Source organism: Anser cygnoides, chromosome 1, assembly GCF_040182565.1.
Source record: "Anser cygnoides isolate HZ-2024a breed goose chromosome 1, Taihu_goose_T2T_genome, whole genome shotgun sequence".
NCBI classification, from domain to species: domain Eukaryota; kingdom Metazoa; phylum Chordata; class Aves; order Anseriformes; family Anatidae; genus Anser; species Anser cygnoides.
In genome coordinates this window covers 100,418,731-100,440,378 of record NC_089873.1, presented here as the reverse complement: position 1 = coordinate 100,440,378, position 21,648 = coordinate 100,418,731, and the positions used below count along the sequence as shown (strand labels likewise).

Sequence of the window (21,648 nt, the reverse complement as noted above, 5' to 3'; positions counted from 1 at the left end):
CCGCTGCCGCCGCTGGGGGCAGAGGCCGCCGTTTGAATGGCGCGGCGGGAAGATGGCGGCGCCCCCGCTAACGGCGGCGGGGCGGCCGCTGCCCGCGGGGCCGGGAGGGGGGCACCGCTCGGCCCCCAGGCTCCCGGCCCGGCGGTGCTGAGCCCCCCGCCCGGCCTCCACCGCTCCCTGCACGGCAGCGGCGGCTCTCCAGGTAGCGGCGGGGGGCAGCGGGGCTGCCGGCGGCGCGTGGGGCTTGTGGCCGCCCTCAGACCTCGGGCAGGGCCGGGGGGAGCGCCCAGCGCTGCCCCGCTCTCCCTCAGAGGGAAGGGAAGGGGCTGCTGCTGGGCTGCACGCCGGGGCCAAGGGGGGTGCGTTGTGCAAAGGGGGCTCCGCGGGGTTTCCTCGGCTCCGTGCTGCTGGGGAGGGAGGGAAGGCGGCTGAAGGCCGGCACGGTGCTGGTTCGACGGTGGGTCCTGTTCTTGGCTTGGCCTCTAGGTGCTGCCACAGCACAACGATCGGTACGGTCTGTATTCGGCGTGCGCGGTGAGGTTCGCCTATCTTAAGTTGATTCAAGAGCACAAGAAGCTGGTGAAATGTACTAGATCTACAAACATCGCATTATGTGTTCCTGTATAGTGCCCTGATACCTGCAAATGCAGGGGAGCGTGGTAGTTTTTCATGACGTCTCACTTATATGTGCAGTGTGTTTACACAGCGGCTCGTAACTTCATCTCTCACAGTGTTTTTGTCACTCTAAATGATTTACATCTCCCAGCCTCTTCTGCAGTCAGGTAGCATCTTCTCCCCAACGCGGCTATGTGCTGCAAGATGCAGTTTTGTCAGCTCCTGTGAATGGAGCTGAGCAAGGCGATGTACGGTATCTCCTTAGGACACCTCCTCCAAGAGGACTGAGTTAAGTGGCACTCCTGTGTCTGCCTGACCCCAGATTCTGGAAGGGTTTTCCTTCAGATGCTTCTAAATGCCCAGTGCTTTAAATCCAGCAATGTGTCTCATCCTCATTTTGACTTTCTTAGCATTTTTCTAGTAGGTAACAGAGGTTAGTGCAGTGGTACACTTGTATATATAGGTCTTCAAAACTTGTTTCCTAAGTCACAAGTTTTGAAACTCATGTTCAGTGCTAATCTAAAGGTATTCTTCCAAAGCTAGAATCATGTAATCCTTTATTCATGCTGTCTTTTATATGTAGTTCACTGTTTTTAACTTTAGGAAAGAAGCTTGAGATCCCTTTGTGCATTCTGTTTGACTCTTTTATACGGTTACAAATCCTAATTTTGCCATACGAGTGGCAGTTGAGGATAGACAAACCCGATCTCCTTTAAATGCCCCATGGGAAGCCTGTTCTCCTTGTGGCATACTGTTGTTCACTTCCAATAGTGCTGAATGTTTTGTTTAGTATTTGTATAGTGTTTTGATTATTACAGAGCTAAGCTATATCATCTTCTTTATGTATTTGTGCACAGGAGAATGGTCAAATACAAGTGATAGCTAGGTTGGGGTTAACCTCAGGAAGGTAGTTGCAGTTTTTCATATGTTGAATGTAAGTACTAGCATGCATAAGCAGCCAGTATTTTTCTGATCTAGCTTGCCCTTCCACTGTTATGACAATGGTGGAAAATTTCTTTTAGATTTTTTCTTTTGAATGTGCTAGTAGAAATTGGTACAGTAGAGTCAGTACACACACTTACTTGTTTTTCAAATAGCTTTGATGAGGTCTTTTGCAAAATGCTGCTATGGGAACTAAGTAGTCGTGGATGATAGGGGAGGCATCCTTGTGGATCAGAAATCTGTTTTCTGTCTCAGGTGAGGAAAAGGACAAAAGGTTTGAGTTATCCTAATGATTTGGAAAAAAGGTGAACCAGGGATGAGGCAATATTTGTAACCAGCACAAAGTTATCTAGGGTTATAAAGACGAAATAAGCAGAAAGGAACTTAATTAAGCTAGAGGAACTGGCAATGTGGTAAAGATACTAATCAGTGTTGAAAAACAGAAACGACACACATTGAACATAGTAGCTTGAGCTGCCTGTTTGTTTTATGTTGGTTATTTTATTTCATCTGTAAAGCAAAAAAAGAGCCTGGGCAGTTCTATAATCTGCGAGGGTTACTGAAGGATCAGTAGCAATAATCTAAAAAGGAAACAGTCTGAGTAAGGATGAGATGGCAAACGCTCTGTAATGCTGTTACACTAATCACCGCTGAAATTCTGCTTGAGTCTGTATTTGGTCATGGCTATTCTGTCTCAAAAGCAAATATCAGAGTGAGAGTTTGGTGAAGAAATTATTTGAATGTGGAAAACCTAATACGAGGAGAAATTGACAAGATGATGTCAGGAGATAAGAAGGATAAAACATTCATAGGAAATATTGAAAAATACGGGGGAGATAGTTTCTTGTTACCTTTCCCCACAATACAGAGCTTGTAAAGAAGTTTGACATTCGAGTATCTGACCGAAATGATGACCTCAGATTGAAGGAGGATACAGGATGATACTTTTTGTTTGTTTGTTTTTCCCCTCTTTCCACCCGAAGGCAAATATCAGCAGGTAAATGTTCCTGAAGACCAAGCAGACAAGTTGCTTCTTGCAAGCTGGGGTCTTCCGAAAGCAGTTCTGGAGAAATACCACAGTCTGGGAGTAGTGCAGATGTTTGAATGGCAAGCAGAATGCCTAATGCTCGGACAAGTTCTGGAAGGAAAGAACCTAGTTTACTCAGGTATGCAAACATCTCACAGAAATGATCCCCCTGACTTTCCCAGTGCCATTCACAAGAACACGTTGCTGCTGAATGATGCCGATCTGGCAGATAAAAGGTCAAGATCCTCTTTATTCTGGAGAGAACCTGTTAGGAGAAAATTTCTCTTTTCTGTTCCATTGCCATGCCTCAGATGTGGCTCAATGGTCTCCTTCCCAGATGTGAGGAGAGATTTTCTTTTCTATTTTCTCTGTTAGTGTTCCTTTAGAAACTGATAATTAGGAGTCAGTTAATGAAGACTCTGTCTTTTGTTACAGACTAGGTCAGCCAGGAACTGAATGATACCAGCAACAGTAGATTTAAATACTTATGAAAAATTTATTTATTATCTATTTTTTTCAGTCCCTTCATCATTTTTCTTAATCTAGTTGGGGTGCAGGGAGCAGAAGAAGCAGGACTGGTGAGCTATAAATCTGTGGGAAACACCAACTTAGGTGTCTACTCTACATGCGAAGAAGGTCACAGAGCAGCAGTGGGGGCATGAACAGCTTAGAAGTAGGGGCAGGGTGATTTTCTTAGGCTTTCATCTGAGTTTTATTACTTGGTTGCAGAAGACATTGGGCCAGATTACTGAGTAATGCCTATGCCCCACTATGCTGCACGTCTTCCACAGTTCTCATGATATCATAGTCCGCATGATACCCTCGTTTTTAAATTGGAGAGACATGGATTTAATGGATGGACCACTTGGTGGGTAAGGAATTGGCTGGATGGTCATGCTCAAGGAGTTACGGTCAATGGCCAAGTGGAGATCAGTTAACGAGTGTTGTTCCTCAGGGGTCAGTATTGGTACCAGTGCTGTTTAATGTCTTTGCCAGTGACTTGACAGTTTGCTGATGACACCAAGCTGTGTGGTGTGGTTGACACCACTGAGGGAGGGGATGCCATCCAGAGGGACCTGGACAGGCTTGAGAGGTGGGCCTGTGCCTGCAGGAAAGCTGGGGAGGGACTCTTTGTCAGGGAGCATAGTGATAGGACAAGCAGTAATGGATTTAAACTAAAGAAGGGTAGATTTAGACTAGGTATTTGGAAGAAATTCTTCACTCATAGGGTGGCAAGGCACTGGCACAGGTTGCCCGGAGAAGCTGTGGATGACCCATGCCTGGAAGTGTTCAAGGCCAGGTTGGATGGGGCTTTGGGCAAGCTGGTCTGTTAGAAGTCTGTGCCCATGACAGGAGGGTTAGAACTATATGGTCTTTAAGGTGCCTTCCAACCCAAACCATTCTATGATTCTCTGGGAATGATAGATGGCAACCAGCAACATTCACCAAACAGGGCAGGGCAAATACATTTAGGGGCTAGGTCAGTAAGATGGTGGCTAAGCTCTTCTTTCCAACCAAGAGACTGTAGTCTTCTTTTCTTTTTTCTTTTTTTTCCCCTCACTTGCTTATCTCTGAGCTGTTGTTGCTTCCAAAGCAGAGATGAGAGCACAAACTGTGGTTGCAGAGTGGAAGAGAATAGAAGAGAAATGCTCTGCAGTCCTCTTGACCCTTTATTGGGGTAACTACAAATGTAGTTGTGACTGTGTGAGATGGGAATCAATTGAAGAACCTTGCCCCAAATTCTCCTGGTTTTCCGTTCTATTTTTATGATGCTTATTCTTTGGATTTTTTTTTCTTTAAAAATTAATAAAAAATAAATAAAATACATTTTTCAGCTCCTACCAGTGCCGGAAAGACTCTTGTTGCAGAATTGCTGATTCTGAAGCGTGTCTTGGAGACCCGTAAGAAAGCTCTTTTCATCCTTCCCTTTGTCTCTGTGGCCAAGGAGAAGAAATGTTATCTGCAGGTAAGTAACATGCAAAGAGAGGAAATGTCTGGCTTATAGTTGTTTTTTAAAATGAAGTTTTTGCATGGATTTGAGGGGAAAAAATAATAATTTTGCAATATTATTTCAGAAATGAATTGTAGTAGAATGAGATCAAATTTTAAATTGTTTGATAAAAAAAAAAGTTTTAGCCAAAAAGGGAAATTTCTAAAAATAAAATAAAACAAATAATTAAGGAGTTGATTAAAACATTTTATTTTTGACTGTTACAGCGTTGTTATTTGCATGCATTAGCAGATTTTATAATATGCAAGCTTAAAAGGAGTTTTCTAATTAGAAATTGTGTCTAAAGCACTGCAAAGGGGAGGTGTCAGCATAATCAGAAAGAAACTTTTTATTTTAGCTTTCCTTTGGGTGTTCCAGCAGAATTTTGTGCTTTTGATTTCACTTTGCTAAAAATATGTTCTGACAGAATGTAGGTATGTCTGGGCTTCCTCATCTCAAATATTTAGAAACAAAAGTACAATGGAAGCAGTCTTTTTAAAACAAACAATTTTTTTCTGAAAGGTGTTCGTATCAAATACTGTTTCCATTAGCTAATGTGCCAAAGAAAAATTAATAAAGGCAAGAACAAAATCAGTGGGTATTTTTGTTATAGTTTCTGACACTTAAGATATTTTGTATTTTATCAAACTGAGATGGCACCTTTACCTTGTAAATTGCTAGGAAATGTTACCAAGTGCAAAAGCTACTTTGTAGTGTTTGATAATGGAGAAAAGCTTTTTCTTTAATCTTGTAAAGCTGGAAAGTTATCCATGCTGTGTTCTGCTACTTCTGGCCTAAGGTTTGGCTTTATCTGCACACACTTGGAATCGTATAGTACCCTACCCATCTGCTTCTAAATATTTGTACCTTTTGTTAATGCAGAGCATAATGTGCCAAAGCTTTGGCAATATGGTAATACTCATTGGAAGAAAAGGAATCACTCTTTTTTGACTTTCAGCTGGGAGATGTGATGTTTCTGTATTTAAGGCCCAACATTTGGCTTTTGCCCCAGACTTTTCAGGAGCAAGGCTTCTTTGTAGATAACACATGGGCATTATAAACTGTTGCGCTGTTTGTTCTCTAAACTTAATATTAAATTATGCTTTCACATGTGACAGTGTTCACCACCTCTTACTCAGTTATGGTTACTTTATCCTGCAATGTGTACTGTATGGCTTCTGCTTTGGAAATGAAAGAAATGACAGTGGTGTGTGGGGTAATTAGTAATAATTGCCTGAGCTATGGTTTTAATCTGATTAGTTGGCATTATAAATGTTAGGGATTGTGGTTGTAGGATGCAGTCTTTATGTGATTTCAGCGAGCATTGGTCAAAATTCAGTTCTAACCTTGGCACAACATTCTGTATCATTGGAAAACAGGCCCTGTTTCAGGAGGTGGATGTGAAAGTTGAAGGCTACATGGGAAGCATCTCTCCAGCTGGACGTTTCTCTTCTCTGGATGTTGCTGTCTGCACCATTGAGAAAGCTAATGGCCTCATCAATAGACTAATAGAAGAAAACCAAATGGACTCACTGGGTAAAATACTACTGCCTCACCACTGGGAGGATGAGTTTTTTTCTTTTACATAATCTGAGTACATGTGAAATTATGGGATAGTTTGTATTTGCTCAGTTCCCTGTGCAACAGACAAGTTGTACAGGAAATTAGAACAATTTTTCTTCATCCAGAGCCCATCTGATTTGGATTTAGGAACACAGTCTGGACTGTTCTACATAGCTCAGCGACTGGGGAGTGAGTAGTTAAAACTGCAGCTTTAGTTTGTCTGATGTGGATGACAATCCACATATAGTGATTATTTGCAATAAGCAGTGATTCTCACAGTGAGAAAATATCTTCTAATTAATGAAATTGAGTTATAAGTCTATGACGTGTTTGAGTCCAAGAATTTTTTGTTTGTTTGGGACAGAGATTGTGTATGTATGTTATTAATGGTTTACCTTCAGGTAGTTCAAAGAAGAGGAGGAATTATTTTCAGTGCTTGTTGAGGTCCAAATAACGAATACTTGGAGCTGCACTGGGTAGGCATGGTGACTAGAAGGGATGTAGCACTCATTTCTCTCTTCTAGTCAGCTCAAAAGCCCTCTGTCTTTGCAGTATAGACTTCTGGGCTACTATAGTTCTGATGACCACTAGATAATGGTGGTGTCCTTTTAGTGCTTGGGAGGAGATATAAAACCTGAGGAAGCCCTGTGTTTCTAATCTATACTTGGAAAGTGTCATGTTCTCCTAGCCCAATTAGATGATTGTTCTCTTTGTTTGTCTGTTCAGTAAAACTATATCCAGTTGTATTTTATATAGTAATACTTCCCATCTTTGCTCTGGCCTGTGACATAGCTGGTCACTATTTTAAAAATACAAAAATTGGAAAACTAGATGAATATCAATCTGCTTTGAGACTTCCACCTGTAAAACTGCTGTTCCATGTTCATCTGGTATCATAATATTCTTTACTGTTGTATACCAGAAAAGTTTTTTAAACACAATAGAGAATAAGGGAAAGAAAGCTTTGCAGATTTTATAAGTGTGTGAGATCATGGGTTAACACATTGACACCTGGGCTACAGGGGCTGGATCACCATGAATTCTTAGACTGCCAGTGGGTTGGAGGATAAGTGGATGACCATGGCTGTACAGCATTTTAAAATCATTTCAGCTGAAGCTGCTGCAGTCTGACCCAATCCTCAGTTGCATATCTTCATCCCTTCCTTTGCAAGAGAACTGATGATCATGCAGTTAGTTATTTAAATATATGGCTCAAAGTTTGATAATTTGTTTAGTTTTTTGTTTTTCGTTTGTTTTAAATAGGGCTAGTTTGATGCTAGGTCACCACACTGTACATGCTGTACTGCCTGCACTAGGCAATGAGTGGGGTCATAATATCCTCGTTCATGTTGGTTTGGGTGCCTTATAAATATACCCAGTGTACTAAAATGTATTGTTTAATAATAGCATCTTTCAGAAGCTGGAGATATACCAAATTCCTTTGGTTGGCACCTCCATTCCATCACTACATCTTTTTTTGTGCTTTGTGAGAAGAATGTGCCTGAGATGAGTCATATAACTCCACGTACCAAGAGATATGTGACTCTTCTCAGGCACATTTTTCTCACAAAGCAGTATAACCAGGGAAATGAATGCAGGATTTGAGTTTCATTATTACATCCCCAACATTGATACTTTTTTAAAGCATGACATTTTTCTTACACCATTTGAAAACACCTCTACTGCAACCCTCTTTTTCCCTTGTGTCCCAACATGACCATACAGCTGAAATAAGAGTAATTTTTCTTCTTTGTGTGCCTATTTGAAAGTAATTTTAAAATTCAATTTTAGTTTAAAAAATCATCTTAAAAAAAATGACGAATTTTCTATTTGGAAATGCATCTTCATAAAAGCTGTAAAATAAAGGCAGGAGCTGAAAATGCCTTTTTAACTCTCACCTAAAGCAAGCTTGTCTAATACTGGAAGATTGTACATTGCCTTCTAATTAATTCTAAATTTAGACCACTTCGTAACAAGGGCGTTTTATCTTTTGAGATGAGTTATTGGGAGATGACTGCAATTCTGGATGGATTCCATCTCAAGCTTGAGCTGTTCCTTTTGTTGATGTTAACCCCCTGCTGATAGCTCATGTTGCCTTTGGAAGTTGTTGAGAGCAATTCAAATCCTCTGCCTGGCAGAGCTCTCTTTGCTGTATGAAGCAGTTAAAAGCAATTTTGTGTTGCTAATTATTATATACCATGTGTCAGTTTTGAACATCCATGTACATGGGAAATGCTGTTCCTCTTGTTGGTGTTCAGCCTCTTGACACTGATGCTAAAAAAATTTTTAGGAGACCAGATTAGAGAAGAATCTGCTTCCTTCTCAACATGTCAGCTGGGAATAACGGATATGTAATGTGCAGTTGTGATACTTGTTTCTTTTCTTAATTTAATCTTAAATAATAAAAAAAAGTAGGTTCTTTGTATTTAAAAGAAAAAACAAATTCTCCCCCACTGTCTTTAAGAACTTTTTAGTTTTAAACAGGACGTGGACTTAAAGTAGTCTAGTTATTCTAGAATAACCATGTGTGAGATCTTTCAGGTCCTTCTAGTATTTTATTTATTTTTTGTCAGCAGTCTGCTAGACATACCTAATTTGCAGACAGAAAGTAGACACTGAAGGTGGCCTAATTTTCAGTAGCAATGCAGAATGGTGCAATTATGGCCCTAATCGCACTCCTGAGCTCGTTGCTGAGTAAAAAATGCCGTTGCATGCTGGGACCTGTAGTCTTCCTTGGCTGCAATTCCATTTTAAGATAAGGATAGCTTTGTGAAAAATAGTTTGCCTGATGTCTCCTGCTATATTATCCCAGTGGGTGCCTTCTGAGTACTGCTTGAAGAGAGAAGAGCTGTGTGCATTGTGTGACAGTCAGATCTCATCAGCTTAGAGACTGCTGAGGTAACACAGCGCGCAACTTTAGTGTGGGTATAAATATTTTTTTTATAGCTGAGTAGCAGTAGAAAGAAAACATGCGGCCCATCTGAAGAACAGTGACATTCCCTGTGTTTTGGCCTGTAGATACCACTAGTGTCTTATACTTCATTTCAGGAAGCAAAATGTGCTGCATTTTGGTGCAAAGACTGGAAAGGTAAGTTGTGTGAATTTTTCTTTAGGAGATACCACATTACACTGTCATGTCTCAAATACTGGAAAAATTCAGTCAGATTATTGGATGGGGAAGCAGGGAGAAGCTTTTTTTCTGGTAGCTGAATAATTGCGTCTTTGGTGACCAATGAATTGCAAGTTTTCACAAACAAGAACAGAATAGAGGAAGTAGAGGAAGATGGAGGAGCTGGCTGGGTGGGAGTTTGTAAAAGAGGCTGTTGAAGCAGTGCAGTACTCTTCTAACTTAAGTGGCTTGAAAGAGAAGGGAGGAGAAAACAGACAGAGAGAAGGAACATATGTAGGAAGGAGAGAAAAAAAATGAGAGGGAAAAATAGCATTGAAGTAGATAATATAAAGTCACTCTTGCCCTTAAGTTCCTGCTATTTTTGCTGTACCAGAAAGATATTTCATAGCTCCAACAAAAACAAAAACTCCACAGCAGCAGAAGTAATGAAACCCAGTGTCCTCTATGACCTCCCTTCTTTTCTTTTTTCCTTTTTTTTTTGTTAAACCTTCCTTCAGCGTTTTCCATATCCCTGTGGCACTGTCGGCTGGTCAGTAAAGCTGCATATAGCTGCAGGTTGGGATGTATGCAGGAAGTGTGCTGGGTAGCTAAGATGTAGTGGCTCCATGTTTTTTCCTAAGGAAAAGAAGGAAAGAGACCCCAGTCTCCTCTGATATCTCTAGATGCTGATATTCAGAAAGCTTTTCAGTCAATATTCTTTTCAGTATTTCTACCCATCTTTCAAATTTTATGGAAGTGGCTGATTGATTAAAAAGTTATCTGCAGGAGGCAGGAGGACAACAGATAGAACAGTCACATAAGGATTTTTTCATTAGAAAGCAAGAGTTACATAGTAGAGCTCATTCTGGTTTGGTGGGTGAGAAAAGATATAATAGGAAGCCGTCTCTGCCAGGTCATCTGCTCTAGGTTTCTTTGCCTTTTTTTACTGACATCACTGAATGGTGAAGGAGTGATGTTTTTAATGTGAGATCCTGATGTCGACAAACCTTTTGATTAGCTTACTGAGGGCACTGGAGTGTTCTCTTCCAGATAGTGTGAGGCCTGGGGGCTTTTGCTTGCAAATGGTACAGATGCTTCCATACTGTTTTGCACGGTGACCAGATAGTAGCAAGTCAACCTATTTTTTTTTTAGAAGCTGAGTATTTGTGTATGGTAGGTTGTGGGAGGTGAAATGTCATATCATTGGTCATTATATGTCTCTCTTAAAAGAATCAGTGACAGAAGAAATTCATAATTGTGTTGGTAAGCACAGCTGGATTTGTAAATTTAAATTGCAGTTAATCATGTGGAATATGAATGGACTGAGTCTATCTGTTCTTAGTTTGGAGGTTTGTCAGTTATAACCTGAGTGCTTGTCTTTATTAGGAGTGGTGGTTGTGGATGAGTTGCACATGCTGGGAGACTCTCATCGAGGATATCTGTTGGAACTCCTTCTGACCAAAGTTCGATACGTTACAGAGAAGGCTGCAAAACGGTGGGTAGACCAGAATATTTTATCTTATAACACTAAATTATGGATGGCTTATTTTGTTCTCTAGGTAATTGGAAATTTGGGTTAGCTCCAGGGTTTTTATGTGAGTGATGACCTAGACTATTTTGGTTATTAAGGTCTCATCATATCACCTCTCCAGAGGCCTGCTGTTGTAGTCAAAACCTCTTTTCCTCATAGTTTTTAATTTGAATGCTATCATGGGATTCATTCTCTCAAAAAAAGAAAGAAAGTGAAGTTTTCCTTTATTTTTTTAGCCTATTTATTTAAGAAAATAAAAATTCAGACTTCTTTTAGTATTTTTCCTAGACAAAGACAAACAGAGGAGATGGTATATCAGCGTTCTTAATTTTTACCAGTTCAGCTGACAGAAGAGTCAAAATCATCTGTTTCTATGCACCAAAACTCTTATTTGCCAGCTTTTCACTGCTGCTTCCTGTCTTGTGAGTTATATCAGTGCTAGGCTAAGCCCAGACTGCCTCTTCAGTTGTAGGGGAACTGTCTTTTTGACACTAGTCTCTTTGCTGGGTCTTTTAGCCAGCATTTCCCATCCTGATTTCCAGGATCCAGCAGTGTTCAGGGTTGAATCACCTCTGACTATTTTCTTGGTTTGGAAGCCAGTATACTAATGAGCATCATGAGTTGCTTTGCCACTGCTTTTCCATTGGCTTATCATGCACCTGCAGGACAGATGCAGGACAGCTCTCGGATTTCCTCCATTCCACTGAAGAACCAAGAAGGAAAAAACATCTGTCAGGGAAGAATCGGTACATCAAGGAATGTTTGAGGGAAGATGAAATACTTCAGCCTTCACCATATAGGCATTAGGGCCCAGATCTTTTATCTCTCTGTCAAGGTCAAATTGTCAGTGCTTCCTCATACCACTTGCTGACAGGAAGGAAGCGACCTTTTTGATGTTGTTTTTCTTTGATGCTTTTATTTTTTAATGGGAGCCCCTTTATCCAAATTCTTTAAACGCTGTCCATCCTGACCAGTTATCAGAATGTCGAGTGCTTTTAAAAGCTTTTTAAGTGGTTAACTGGACATCCTGCTGAAGTATGATGCTTTGTCATTGGACCAAAAAATATTCTCTGATGGTCATTGCCAGCATGAGTGCTGTTGCTTCTCAGCAAGGCTTTCACAGACTAAGCTAAAATTCTGTAGCAGATTTTTCATGCCCCCAGTCCAAAAGAATGCTGCAGAACTGGATTTTTTCAGTCCCTGGTGGGGGATTGCTATGCTAGCAAATGCTTGATGAGCTTGGGTAAGAGGTTCTGCTTCTCCGTATCTTCCTTATTTCTGTCTTATAAGCGACCAGGCTTTTTTATCCTAGCTTTGAGGTAGTCTTGTTTCCCCTGTCTTGCCTTTTCCAGGATTACCAGGATTTCCTAAGAAGGTTCAGGCCATCTGTGAGCTCACATTAATTTTTCTGACCTTTTTATTTTTTGAAGTCTCAATTTGTGGCTAAGGGCATGGATGAACAATGCAAGTTAGTAGATGTAAAATGTTGGCTTAGGAGCAGAAAAAGAAAACAAAACAGAACACATCTGTCCTGTGAATTTAAAAGCCTGAATTAAAGTATACATTTGGGTGTCTAAATTAATGTTTTGTGTTTTCAGGTCTGTTAAGAGTTGATTATTTCCCACTGACTTGAATGGAAGCAGTTGTTCAGCACTTTGAGAACTGAAGCTGCTTTCTTCTTTACTGAACTAAGGGCTTTGGTTCCCAACTCTAAGAAGACCTTAGTTTATTATTATTTATCCTAAAATTGAGACAAATGGGTATCTTAATTAAGGCATTTAGTGTAGACAGACTGCAGCAGAGACTGAGCCATTCTTTTATTTCCATGCTCTTATTAATGGCAAGGAAATAGTTAATTTGTTTGTTTATTTTCAGTTTCTCCAAATATGCAGTCAGTTTCTAGCTGTTGTTGCTTAAAGAAGCTTAAGATTTAGATTCAAAATGACAAAAAGTTGAATTATCTTGTAATGAATGCATAGCTTTTCATTGTGTTTGCTAAGAGTAGAATATGACTTGTTTCTTTTTCATGAAGCTTAAAAACATAGCTTTGTACTTTAGACTCATGAAGGAAATAGATTGGGTTCATTTTCTCTGAATGCTGTTTTGCACAAGAGTAGCCTCACTTGTTACTAACTTTAATTTTCTTTTAACCACTTCCAGACAGACAAAGACAACCAGCCCTGGTTTTGGAGGGATACAGATAGTAGGCATGAGTGCTACCCTCCCTAACTTGGGAGTCCTAGCCTCATGGTTAGATGCAGAGTTGTACTGTACAGATTTTCGCCCTGTGCCCCTCATGGAGTGGGTGAAAATTGGCAACAACATTTATGATTCTTCCATGAATCTGGTGCGAGAATTCCAGCCCAAACTTCAACTGAAGGTAACAAAACTCCGAGCAGTGCCTTTGGGATAAGACCTTTTCTACAGCTAAGGTTAAAAAGACAGCTGCTGGTATGTTTTTAATTTTTTTGACTAGGTGACATCCCCAATTTCATTGTTTATTTCATAGATTGTATGCTGAAACTAAGGACAGAATTCATTACTTTTTTGTCTTTTACCGATTAAAAAAACAACAAAAAACAAACACAGTCATGAAGTCCTTTAAGTTTCTCAAATCTGACTTGAAGACTAAGTTAGCTTTGCAGCTGTCTTGTCTCTGAGTGCTTGACAGATAAAGCGAGCTTGATTCTCCCCCTTACCCACCACTCTATCTTGTGTCCTGGAATTTACGTCATTTTCATAGATGAAGGTAAGCATTCCCTAGTTAGCCCAAGGAATTTGCGTTAATTATTGGGGAAATGTATTTTTATTAAAATATGGTATTGAACCTGCTTATGTTAAACTGCTAAATGAGTTATTGTTGTCATTGATTAGAAGGCAGATGTCCATCCAGAATCTATTTCTCTGAATCTATTTTCAGTATTTAGGACTTCTGTGCACTGAACAAGGATAAAAAAAAGTTAAGGCTAATGACTATAATGATTTGGAAGAACCAAATGGATAGAAATGAAAAAATGTACATTTCCTGCTTGTAGATTCCTATTCCGTGGAGTCTTTGAGGTGTGAATTCTCTTCCCAGTCCTCCAAACTGCTCTGTGTAAATACTAGTCTTGGACTAGTAGTTGGACAATATGGGCTAAATGGCAGCAATATTTTGAAAGTACCCAGCTCTCATGTGCACAAATATCAGTAGCATGGTGGCACAGCAAAGAAAAAGGATCCTGGAAAAAAAATGAAATGTTTGTGACAAGAATATCTAGAAGCTTACATTTATGTAGCCATATTGAGAAGGTGATGTTGTATTTCCTTCTCCAGATATGTTTTGAGGCAGTTGCTTTGGATAGGTACTAAATTGAGAGAAAGAATTAAACTAGGCTTATGACTCAACACTTTAAGGAATTTAACTTCTTTTATAAGATCAGGGAATCCTCTTGAGCTTGAAATCTATCACTGGACCTTCACACTACTCTTTCGTGGCCCACTTTGAGACACAGAACAGAACTTGATAGCTCACCACTTCTGCTGAATTTGGGTGAATCCTTATGGAACTTCTGATTATATATGTACAGTTCTTGCCTTTGGTCCCCTGTTTTCATTTGTATTTCACTGCTTTTTATTTCATTGCTTTTTATTTCTTACCTTACTCTTACCTTTTTTTCTCTTCCTTCCTTTGGCCTTCTTGCTGGAAGAGAATCTGGCTGGCTTAGCCAAGCAAGATTGTTGCAGGAACTCTCTTAGGATCTTGTAACCAAAAAGGCTGTAAACAGTAGGGCTTTGCATGCACATCCATATATTTAGCCTCAGTCTTTAGTCAGCAGTGCTTTCTGGGTGCATCTGAGTGGGGATGCTCAGACTACTGCACCTCATGCTTTTAGTTTAGCCAGCCAAGTTAAGTCTTCCTTCTTAGTTACTGTAGAGCAATGTTTTTCCTCACAGCTCTTCTGAAGTTTAAAGCAATAGTTTTTGGTCTTGTCTGCAGGAGCTTGTTTCTTTCCATTGGCTGTAGGAGTCCTCAAGGGAGTAAGCAAGGTACCTTTAAATTGTGTGGTACAAAAACCAGACTCTCCTCACAGATGACAGCATACAGTGCATCCCTCTGTAATGTGCACATTGTTCTTTCTCACTGCTGTTAGCCACGACATGGTGGATGCAGTGTGACTTTCTGTGCACTGTGTAGCCTTCAATCAGAAACAGATTAAAAGAGCAAGACATAAAACCTTAGATTTATTTGTGGTTAGGTCTAAGGTGGTCCTCAACAATAGGTCGTACTAGCGCCTAGACTTCTGAAAGCAAGACAGAAACCAAGATGACAGTGCTCCATCTTCTTTACATGTTCCTCTCTCCAATTTTTAATAGAAAATTCCTACTATGACACTGAACAGTGGCAGCATTTACAGACCCTGTGCAGTGTGAGATAGCACTGAAAATATTTTGTCTCACTTCAGGGAGATGAAGACCACGTTGTGAGCCTGTGTTATGAGACTGTTTGTGATGGCCATTCAGTTCTGCTCTTCTGTCCGTCCAAGAACTGGTGTGAGAAGCTGGCAGACATCATTGCTAGGGAATTCTACAGTTTGCAACAAGCTGAGAGTAAGAGAAAAGTAGTTAATAAAAGACTGTAGTATGTGCAGTGTCTTTAATGCAAATTAATTTTAGTAGAAACTATAAAGATATTTTCTCTCTCAAGGTTGTACAAGAAACTCATCCCTTTCCCCAGTTATTGTGGACAGAGAAGGAATAGATGAGGTCCTGGATCAGCTAAAGCGCTCTCTGTCAGGGCTGGATTCTGTGCTCCAACGTACTTTGCCATGGGGAGTGGCATTTCATCATGCAGGTATTCCTGAATATCTTGGACTTGAATTCTGTAATGGTCAAGTCATTTGGGTTCTTAGTGCTGTAGTTATCAGCAATTTACCAGTTTCTTTTTGAAGTCTCACGTAGCTTATTACCTAAATAAGATACTTCAATTATTTCTCAGTTAGAGGTAAACTTGAAATTCTTTTACTGTGGACAAATATTTAATTCACTAATTGTTATGATGAATCTTCTCTCTGTTGTGTTAGATAACAACAACTTTTTAGATACAAGATAAAAATTTATCTGGAATACCTGAAAAATTAACTGATTTGCAGCTCAGGCATTTTCAAGTCCTCCCTAAAGCTGCTACGGTATTTCAGAGCAATTTTCTTGAACTTAATACTGAAACAGATGAGTAAATAGAAGAAATCTAACAATGAAAATGAAAATAAAAGGAGAAAGTGCGCTAGCGCTTCTGGCTAGATCTTTTTATTTTTTACTTAGGTAGTTAATTGTGCATGTAACCTGTTGATTCACTTACAGAAAGGACCAACTGTGGAAGACACAACAGTACCTATAGAATTGAATATGTAAGGGGCATAACTCCAAATGCTTACAGAGAGAGAGTTTTTTTTTTTTTTTCTCTCAAGAGTAGACTTGGACTGAAGTCCCCAAGGAGCGTAGAAAGATGCATATTAGTCCTGTAACATAGAATGGAAATAATGATGAAGGGTTCCAGGGTCAGGACAGCAAATGACTAAATCCTAGTTCCTTACTGTGTGTTACATCAAGCTTTCTTCTTTTCATTGAACTTATTTATTTACTTGCAGTGCATGTAAATATGTAGTAGGTAGTTCATCTTGCTACAATGTGTACAAATACCTTAGAAAAACTAATTTATATCCATTACTATCAATTAAATAATGAAAACTTCATAGAAATTTTGATGCAATTATGCATTGAAAGAAGTTAACTGAGGTAGTGTTGCAAGTCTAGTTCCTAACTCGGAATGGTAAATGTTCATTGAATTTGTTTGTTCTTCTTGCTTGACAGTAATATTATTAGCTCTTAAATGCAATTTCACCATTACTGTGTTTGCTAAAAGTTATTTTTCTTCAGGTCTTACTTTTGATGAACGGGACATAATTGAAGGAGCCTTTCGCCAGGGCTTGATTAGAGTTCTAGCAGCAACATCCACTCTCTCTTCTGGAGTGAATTTGCCTGCACGTCGAGTGATTATACGAACTCCCATGTTTGGTGGTAAACTGCTGGACATCCTCACTTACAAGCAGATGGCAGGAAGGGCTGGCAGGAAAGGAGTAGACACAGAGGGTAAGCAGAGGCTTTATTAACATTCCCTAAGAACGGTGTTAACCTGATTAAATCCAGGGCAATGCTTTGCAATTAGTGACTAATCATGATGAATTCCTTTGGTATTCAGTATGATTAAGTTAATCAAGATGAATTTGTTTGGTATTAATGGAGTAAAAATTGTAATTCCCAGAGGATTCTTTTCACTGCATGAGACTGACTTAGGTATTTACATGTCTGTTACTTCAGGAATGGGTTATTTTCTTTTTTGAATTCTTGTTATCTTCTAAGGCTCTGTTCAGTTGACTTAATTCTGTGATACACGGTCAGTTCACTAAAGCATTTACAGTTTCAGTGAGAAAATTTACAGTAAACTCCCAATGGACAGGCCTAAAATTTAAGAAGTGCATTGAAAGTCTACAACCATAATTTGACAAATTCCTTTTTGTTGCCTGAAGTTCTAATTTGGGTTTATTAAACTTCCACTAAAATTAACAGTGATTTTTATGGATCTTGAATGCTACAGAGAGACAAGGAAATACAGAGAGTTGATCATAGATAACATGGTGTCTTCATGCATACAGTGGATCGAATTGATGTTCAACAGAATGATCCTGCCTGTTATTTTAATTTGTGATGGAAATTTATCTTTCTTGATGCCATTTGGAAAAATTGTGTTCTGCAAATGTAAACACAATGGAAAATATGAAGTTCAATAGATGCAGGAAGTGAGATTTGTCCTGCTGATGGTTTGATTGGTGCTTGCTGGAACCCTATGTAAGCAGAGTGTTCTTATACTTAACTTTCTATTTTTGCTAGGGTAGCGTAGCAACCCAGTGTTTTGTGACCTATATCGCTATGAGCTATCCCTATACGTTAAAGAAAAGGACAGCTGCATGCTGTACTTTGAAATTTTCCAGACTTTGTCATTTGAGCATAAAATAATTCCTTGAAGTTTCTTCTTTTTTTCCCCTTCAAGTCACAATAATTAGTACCCTTTTTGACAGTTCTGATGTGACTGTCTGTTTTGCACAGTAAGCAGTTGATTTTATGCTGATGAGCTTCATGAATGTACCATTTTTTCCCACTCTGTGTAGTGTTTTGGATGAGAACATAAAGCTACATTACCAGCTGCTACTCTTTCACAGAACAGGGAGACTGGAGGACAGCAACTTCAGCTGGAAAATATGCCATATGTAGATATGAAATTCAGCTGACAGACAGAAGCTAATCAGAAGTTAATTGATGCTGGGTTGAAGGTTTTTTTTTTTTGTTTTTGTTTTTTTTTGGTTGATTTGGTTTTCCAAGCATTGCAGTGTTGGATCGTCTCAGGTTTTGATTTTTTTTTTCTGATTAGAAGGAAATTTAAAAACATTATTTTAGAAAATGAAATTGGATTCTTTTTGCCTTCATCAAAACTATCCTGCTCCCAAGCTGAAATAGGTAAAGCTGTTCAATATTCGTGAACAAAAGCTAGAAGCTAGGCTACAGATGCAGTTCTTTTCCATTTACAGGTAGAGATACATACATATGTTGAATGAGTTAGCTACAGAAATGCAAATTTAGATGGTAAAGATAGATAAAACATAGTAGGGCCTTTTTGGTTTAATGGAGTTTTTTGTCTAGGTAGCCAGAGTCTTCTGGTGTTTGTTTAATCTGATCCTAATCTGGACTTCTCCTCTCATCTGCAGTGTTCAATAAGGAATATTAGAACAGTTTAGTTTCTTTTTATTGTTTCCTCTCTCTCTCTCAGCTGTTTGCTAAGTTGAAGTTATTGGCTTTAAGTTCTCAGTGGCATCTTGGGGAAGGGTTCCACCCAAATCTTAAATGGCTGTCAGATAACGTAGGGCCGAGTGGACACCCATCTTCTGTTACATTTATCATGCTGAGGAGTCAAAGTTGTGATAGGGAATTGTAGGTCACATCAGAAAGAAATGAGTTAAGGTTCATCATTGCCATCATTTCACAAAACAATGCTTGTGGGTGGTTTGTTGTATCTTCTATACTCTCTGGCAAAAGCACAGGGTCAACAGATGTGAAAAGTTTCACACGGCAGGATAAACAAATCCCAAAGAGACACCCTCTGAGCATGTCTTTCATCCTTTGATGGCTACCGTATTACCCTAATTTAACATTCCTAGGGTGTTACTAAGATAACGACTACCAAAATGACTTTGGTGTCCAGGCTACGTGCACTTAAATTTTAAGCAGTTATCATAAACCAAATTTACTGTCCAGCTAATCCAAATCTAATGCTCTCTTTGTTAGTCAAAGAAAAGCTCATCTTGAGTGAAATTTATTTATTCTATACCAATTGGCAAAGCTTCTCACTAGCTATGTCTCTCAGGGACCTAGTTTCTCTTTAATAGTTTGTTGAAAAAAGAATTCCTTTGTGACCACTGCATTTTCCCCCTGTGGTTTGTACAATTACCTCATAAATACATTAACTCATTATTTTTATTTTTATTTTTGTTTCACAGCTCACCTTTTTTTGTCTCCCACATTATTTCAGGATTAACTTTAAAGTTCTATATCAGACGTTGTTAGGTAAGGTATATTCAGATGTACTTTCAGAGGAAACCATTCAGGATACCTAAGATTTTACATGTGCATGTATGTATATACATATATATACAAACATGTATGCATTTATGAAAGTTCAAAGAATGTGTAGTTACTTAGATTAATAACTTCAATGAATTTTTGAATTACTTTGGTATCTATGTTATTATTTTGGGAATGGAAGCTGGTTGTATTAACACAAACTTCCAAAGTGCTGTGCAGCTTGTATGTTTTCTTCCAAATTTTGAGAATCTTTTCAGTTTAATAATATAATGCAAAAGAAAAATAGATGCCACTGTGTGTCATTGTTCCAGTCAGTTCCAGAACAAGAAGAGAGAGTGGTTCAACAGCAAAGCAGGTGGTCAGAGAATCTATGGAGTCCTCATCCCTGGAGATGGTGAAAGTTGATTTGGGAAGACCCTGACCTGCCTAATGCAACTTTGAAGTTTGTACTGCTCTGAGCTTTTAATTCTTAAGTATTATGCATCAGTGAGTCCTTAAATAGCAATGGCTATATGCCGTTCAAGATTGCAATAGTTTTTATCTTTTTTTTATTCAGCTTTTTCAATAGTAACTTAAGTGTTCCATTCCAGTAATATGTCCTCAATGAACTGTAAGTCACTATTACAGTGCTTAGATGCAATATGGAGGTCATTAATGTGTTTTTTTTTTTCTTTTCTTTTTCCCCGTATAGGTGAGAGCATTTTAGTTTGCAAGCCCTCGGAAAGATCAAAAGGAATTGCTCTACTTCAGGGATCTCTCAAGCCTGTTTGCAGTTGTTTGCTTAGAAGAGAAGGGGAAGGTGTTACTTCAAGCATGAAGCGAGCAATACTTGAGGTACGGGACATGGAGAGGATGTAGAACAGTGCTTGCAGTGTTAGGATGATTTCTTTTGTGACACCATCAAACGTTTTATGTGGATTTTTTTCCCCCCTCTCTTGTCAACACAAGCAGCTTCAGAAGAAAGTTACTTGGGTCTGTCAGCTTGCTGCAATATTAGCATTTTGTTTTGCATATGGCAGTCCCTGCTTGCCAGAGAGGTTTTGACATAAACATACTCCAATGAGTTATTAAGGCTTGCTTTTTCATTTATATATACTCAAACTGCAGGCAGAAGTGTGTAATTCTTAACCTTCACATGTTATCTGACAGTCTTTACTGGGAGGTGCTTGTACATTACCGATTCCTGAAGCTTTGTAGACTGAATTAGGCCATAATGACATTTGTAGAACCTTAAAGAGTTCTTTATTTCCCCCCCCCAAGTTATCTACCTCTTTTGCAGAGAAATGATTGAAATTTTGCAAATATGTTTTTTGTAAACAAAGAGACATGGTACTCCATTTGCTCCCTTTACCCTTCCTTCCTCTTTAGAGTTTGCACAGAAGTAAAAAGGAACAAAAAGGTTTACGTAGGTGAGCTCATCTCCTTTTCCAAAGTTGTTTTTGGGCTTGAGCTGAACTTAGACATTTTAAATGGAGTTCTTTTTGCTGTTCTATTCCTACTTTTTTTTTTTTTTGTGAAACTGCAGTGATACTTAGAACTCGGTTGTGATTCCATAAGTTTAGAATTCTTACCAGACCAATGGAATTTCTAAATGCACTTTTTTACATAAGAACTATCTAAAGATGGCTTCCCTTCTGGTTGGGGGTGCTTTATTACGTGAAAAAAATCTATTGAAACCATGAAACCGAGTTTTTAGTTAAACTGCTGTCTCAGGGAAGACACGCGCACATGTAAGTGACTCACAAGGGAAAAGCAGTTATGTGGAAAAAAAGATCCAAAGGAAAAATCACTCTAAATCAGGAAAACAATCATAGGATGTAGCATTCAGATTTATTAAGAGACAACTTCACTATACTGAAGGGTCTTGGGAGAACTCCTCTTTTGGTTACCTTTTTTTCTTCAGAAAGTTGCAGTTTGGGTTCTAAAGTTTTAAAAGTAGGGTTGGCTAAGCAAAATGCCTACATCTAGTCTTAGTTCTAAATTGCTACTATGTTTATGTTCACTTTCAAAATGCTAGGATAAGATTTTATATGAGTTTGAGTTTTTTAAGAGCTTTAATCTTTCACCATAGCTTAGCCCTTCAACTTCTTTACAAGGTGTCTAACTTTTTTTCCAAGACAAGTCCTTAAAGGTTGGCAGTTGTTTTGCCTCATTTTCCTCTCTCACACTGGTTCTTTAAAACTTGGGTAGGTAATGCA

General features: G+C 39.1%; 1 protein-coding gene across 5 annotated transcripts in view; it reads left to right on the top strand.

Annotated features, from left to right (window-relative positions):
• Positions 1-21: 21 nt before the first annotated feature.
• The window catches only part of POLQ (DNA polymerase theta), a 60,548-nt gene continuing 38,921 nt past the window's right edge, over positions 22-21,648 (top strand). For 4 of the 5 annotated variants that reach the window (XR_010828606.1, XM_066990410.1, XM_048047592.2 and 1 more), the window contains exons 1-10: positions 22-202; positions 2,541-2,723; positions 4,420-4,550; positions 5,954-6,110; positions 10,633-10,741; positions 12,938-13,157; positions 15,223-15,367; positions 15,465-15,611; positions 16,694-16,906; positions 20,142-20,284. Coding sequence is in view for 4 of the 5 variants with exons in the window: in XM_066990410.1 (XP_066846511.1) it covers positions 37-202; positions 2,541-2,723; positions 4,420-4,550; positions 5,954-6,110; positions 10,633-10,741; positions 12,938-13,157; positions 15,223-15,367; positions 15,465-15,611; positions 16,694-16,906; positions 20,142-20,284 (1,614 nt within the window). In the remaining variant the exon portion in view is untranslated. Of the gene's footprint in view, positions 203-2,540; positions 2,724-4,419; positions 4,551-5,953; positions 6,111-8,746; positions 9,226-10,632; positions 10,742-12,937; positions 13,158-15,222; positions 15,368-15,464; positions 15,612-16,693; positions 16,907-20,141; positions 20,285-21,648 lie in introns of those variants that run through there. The other variant, XM_066990411.1, reaches the window with a different exon arrangement.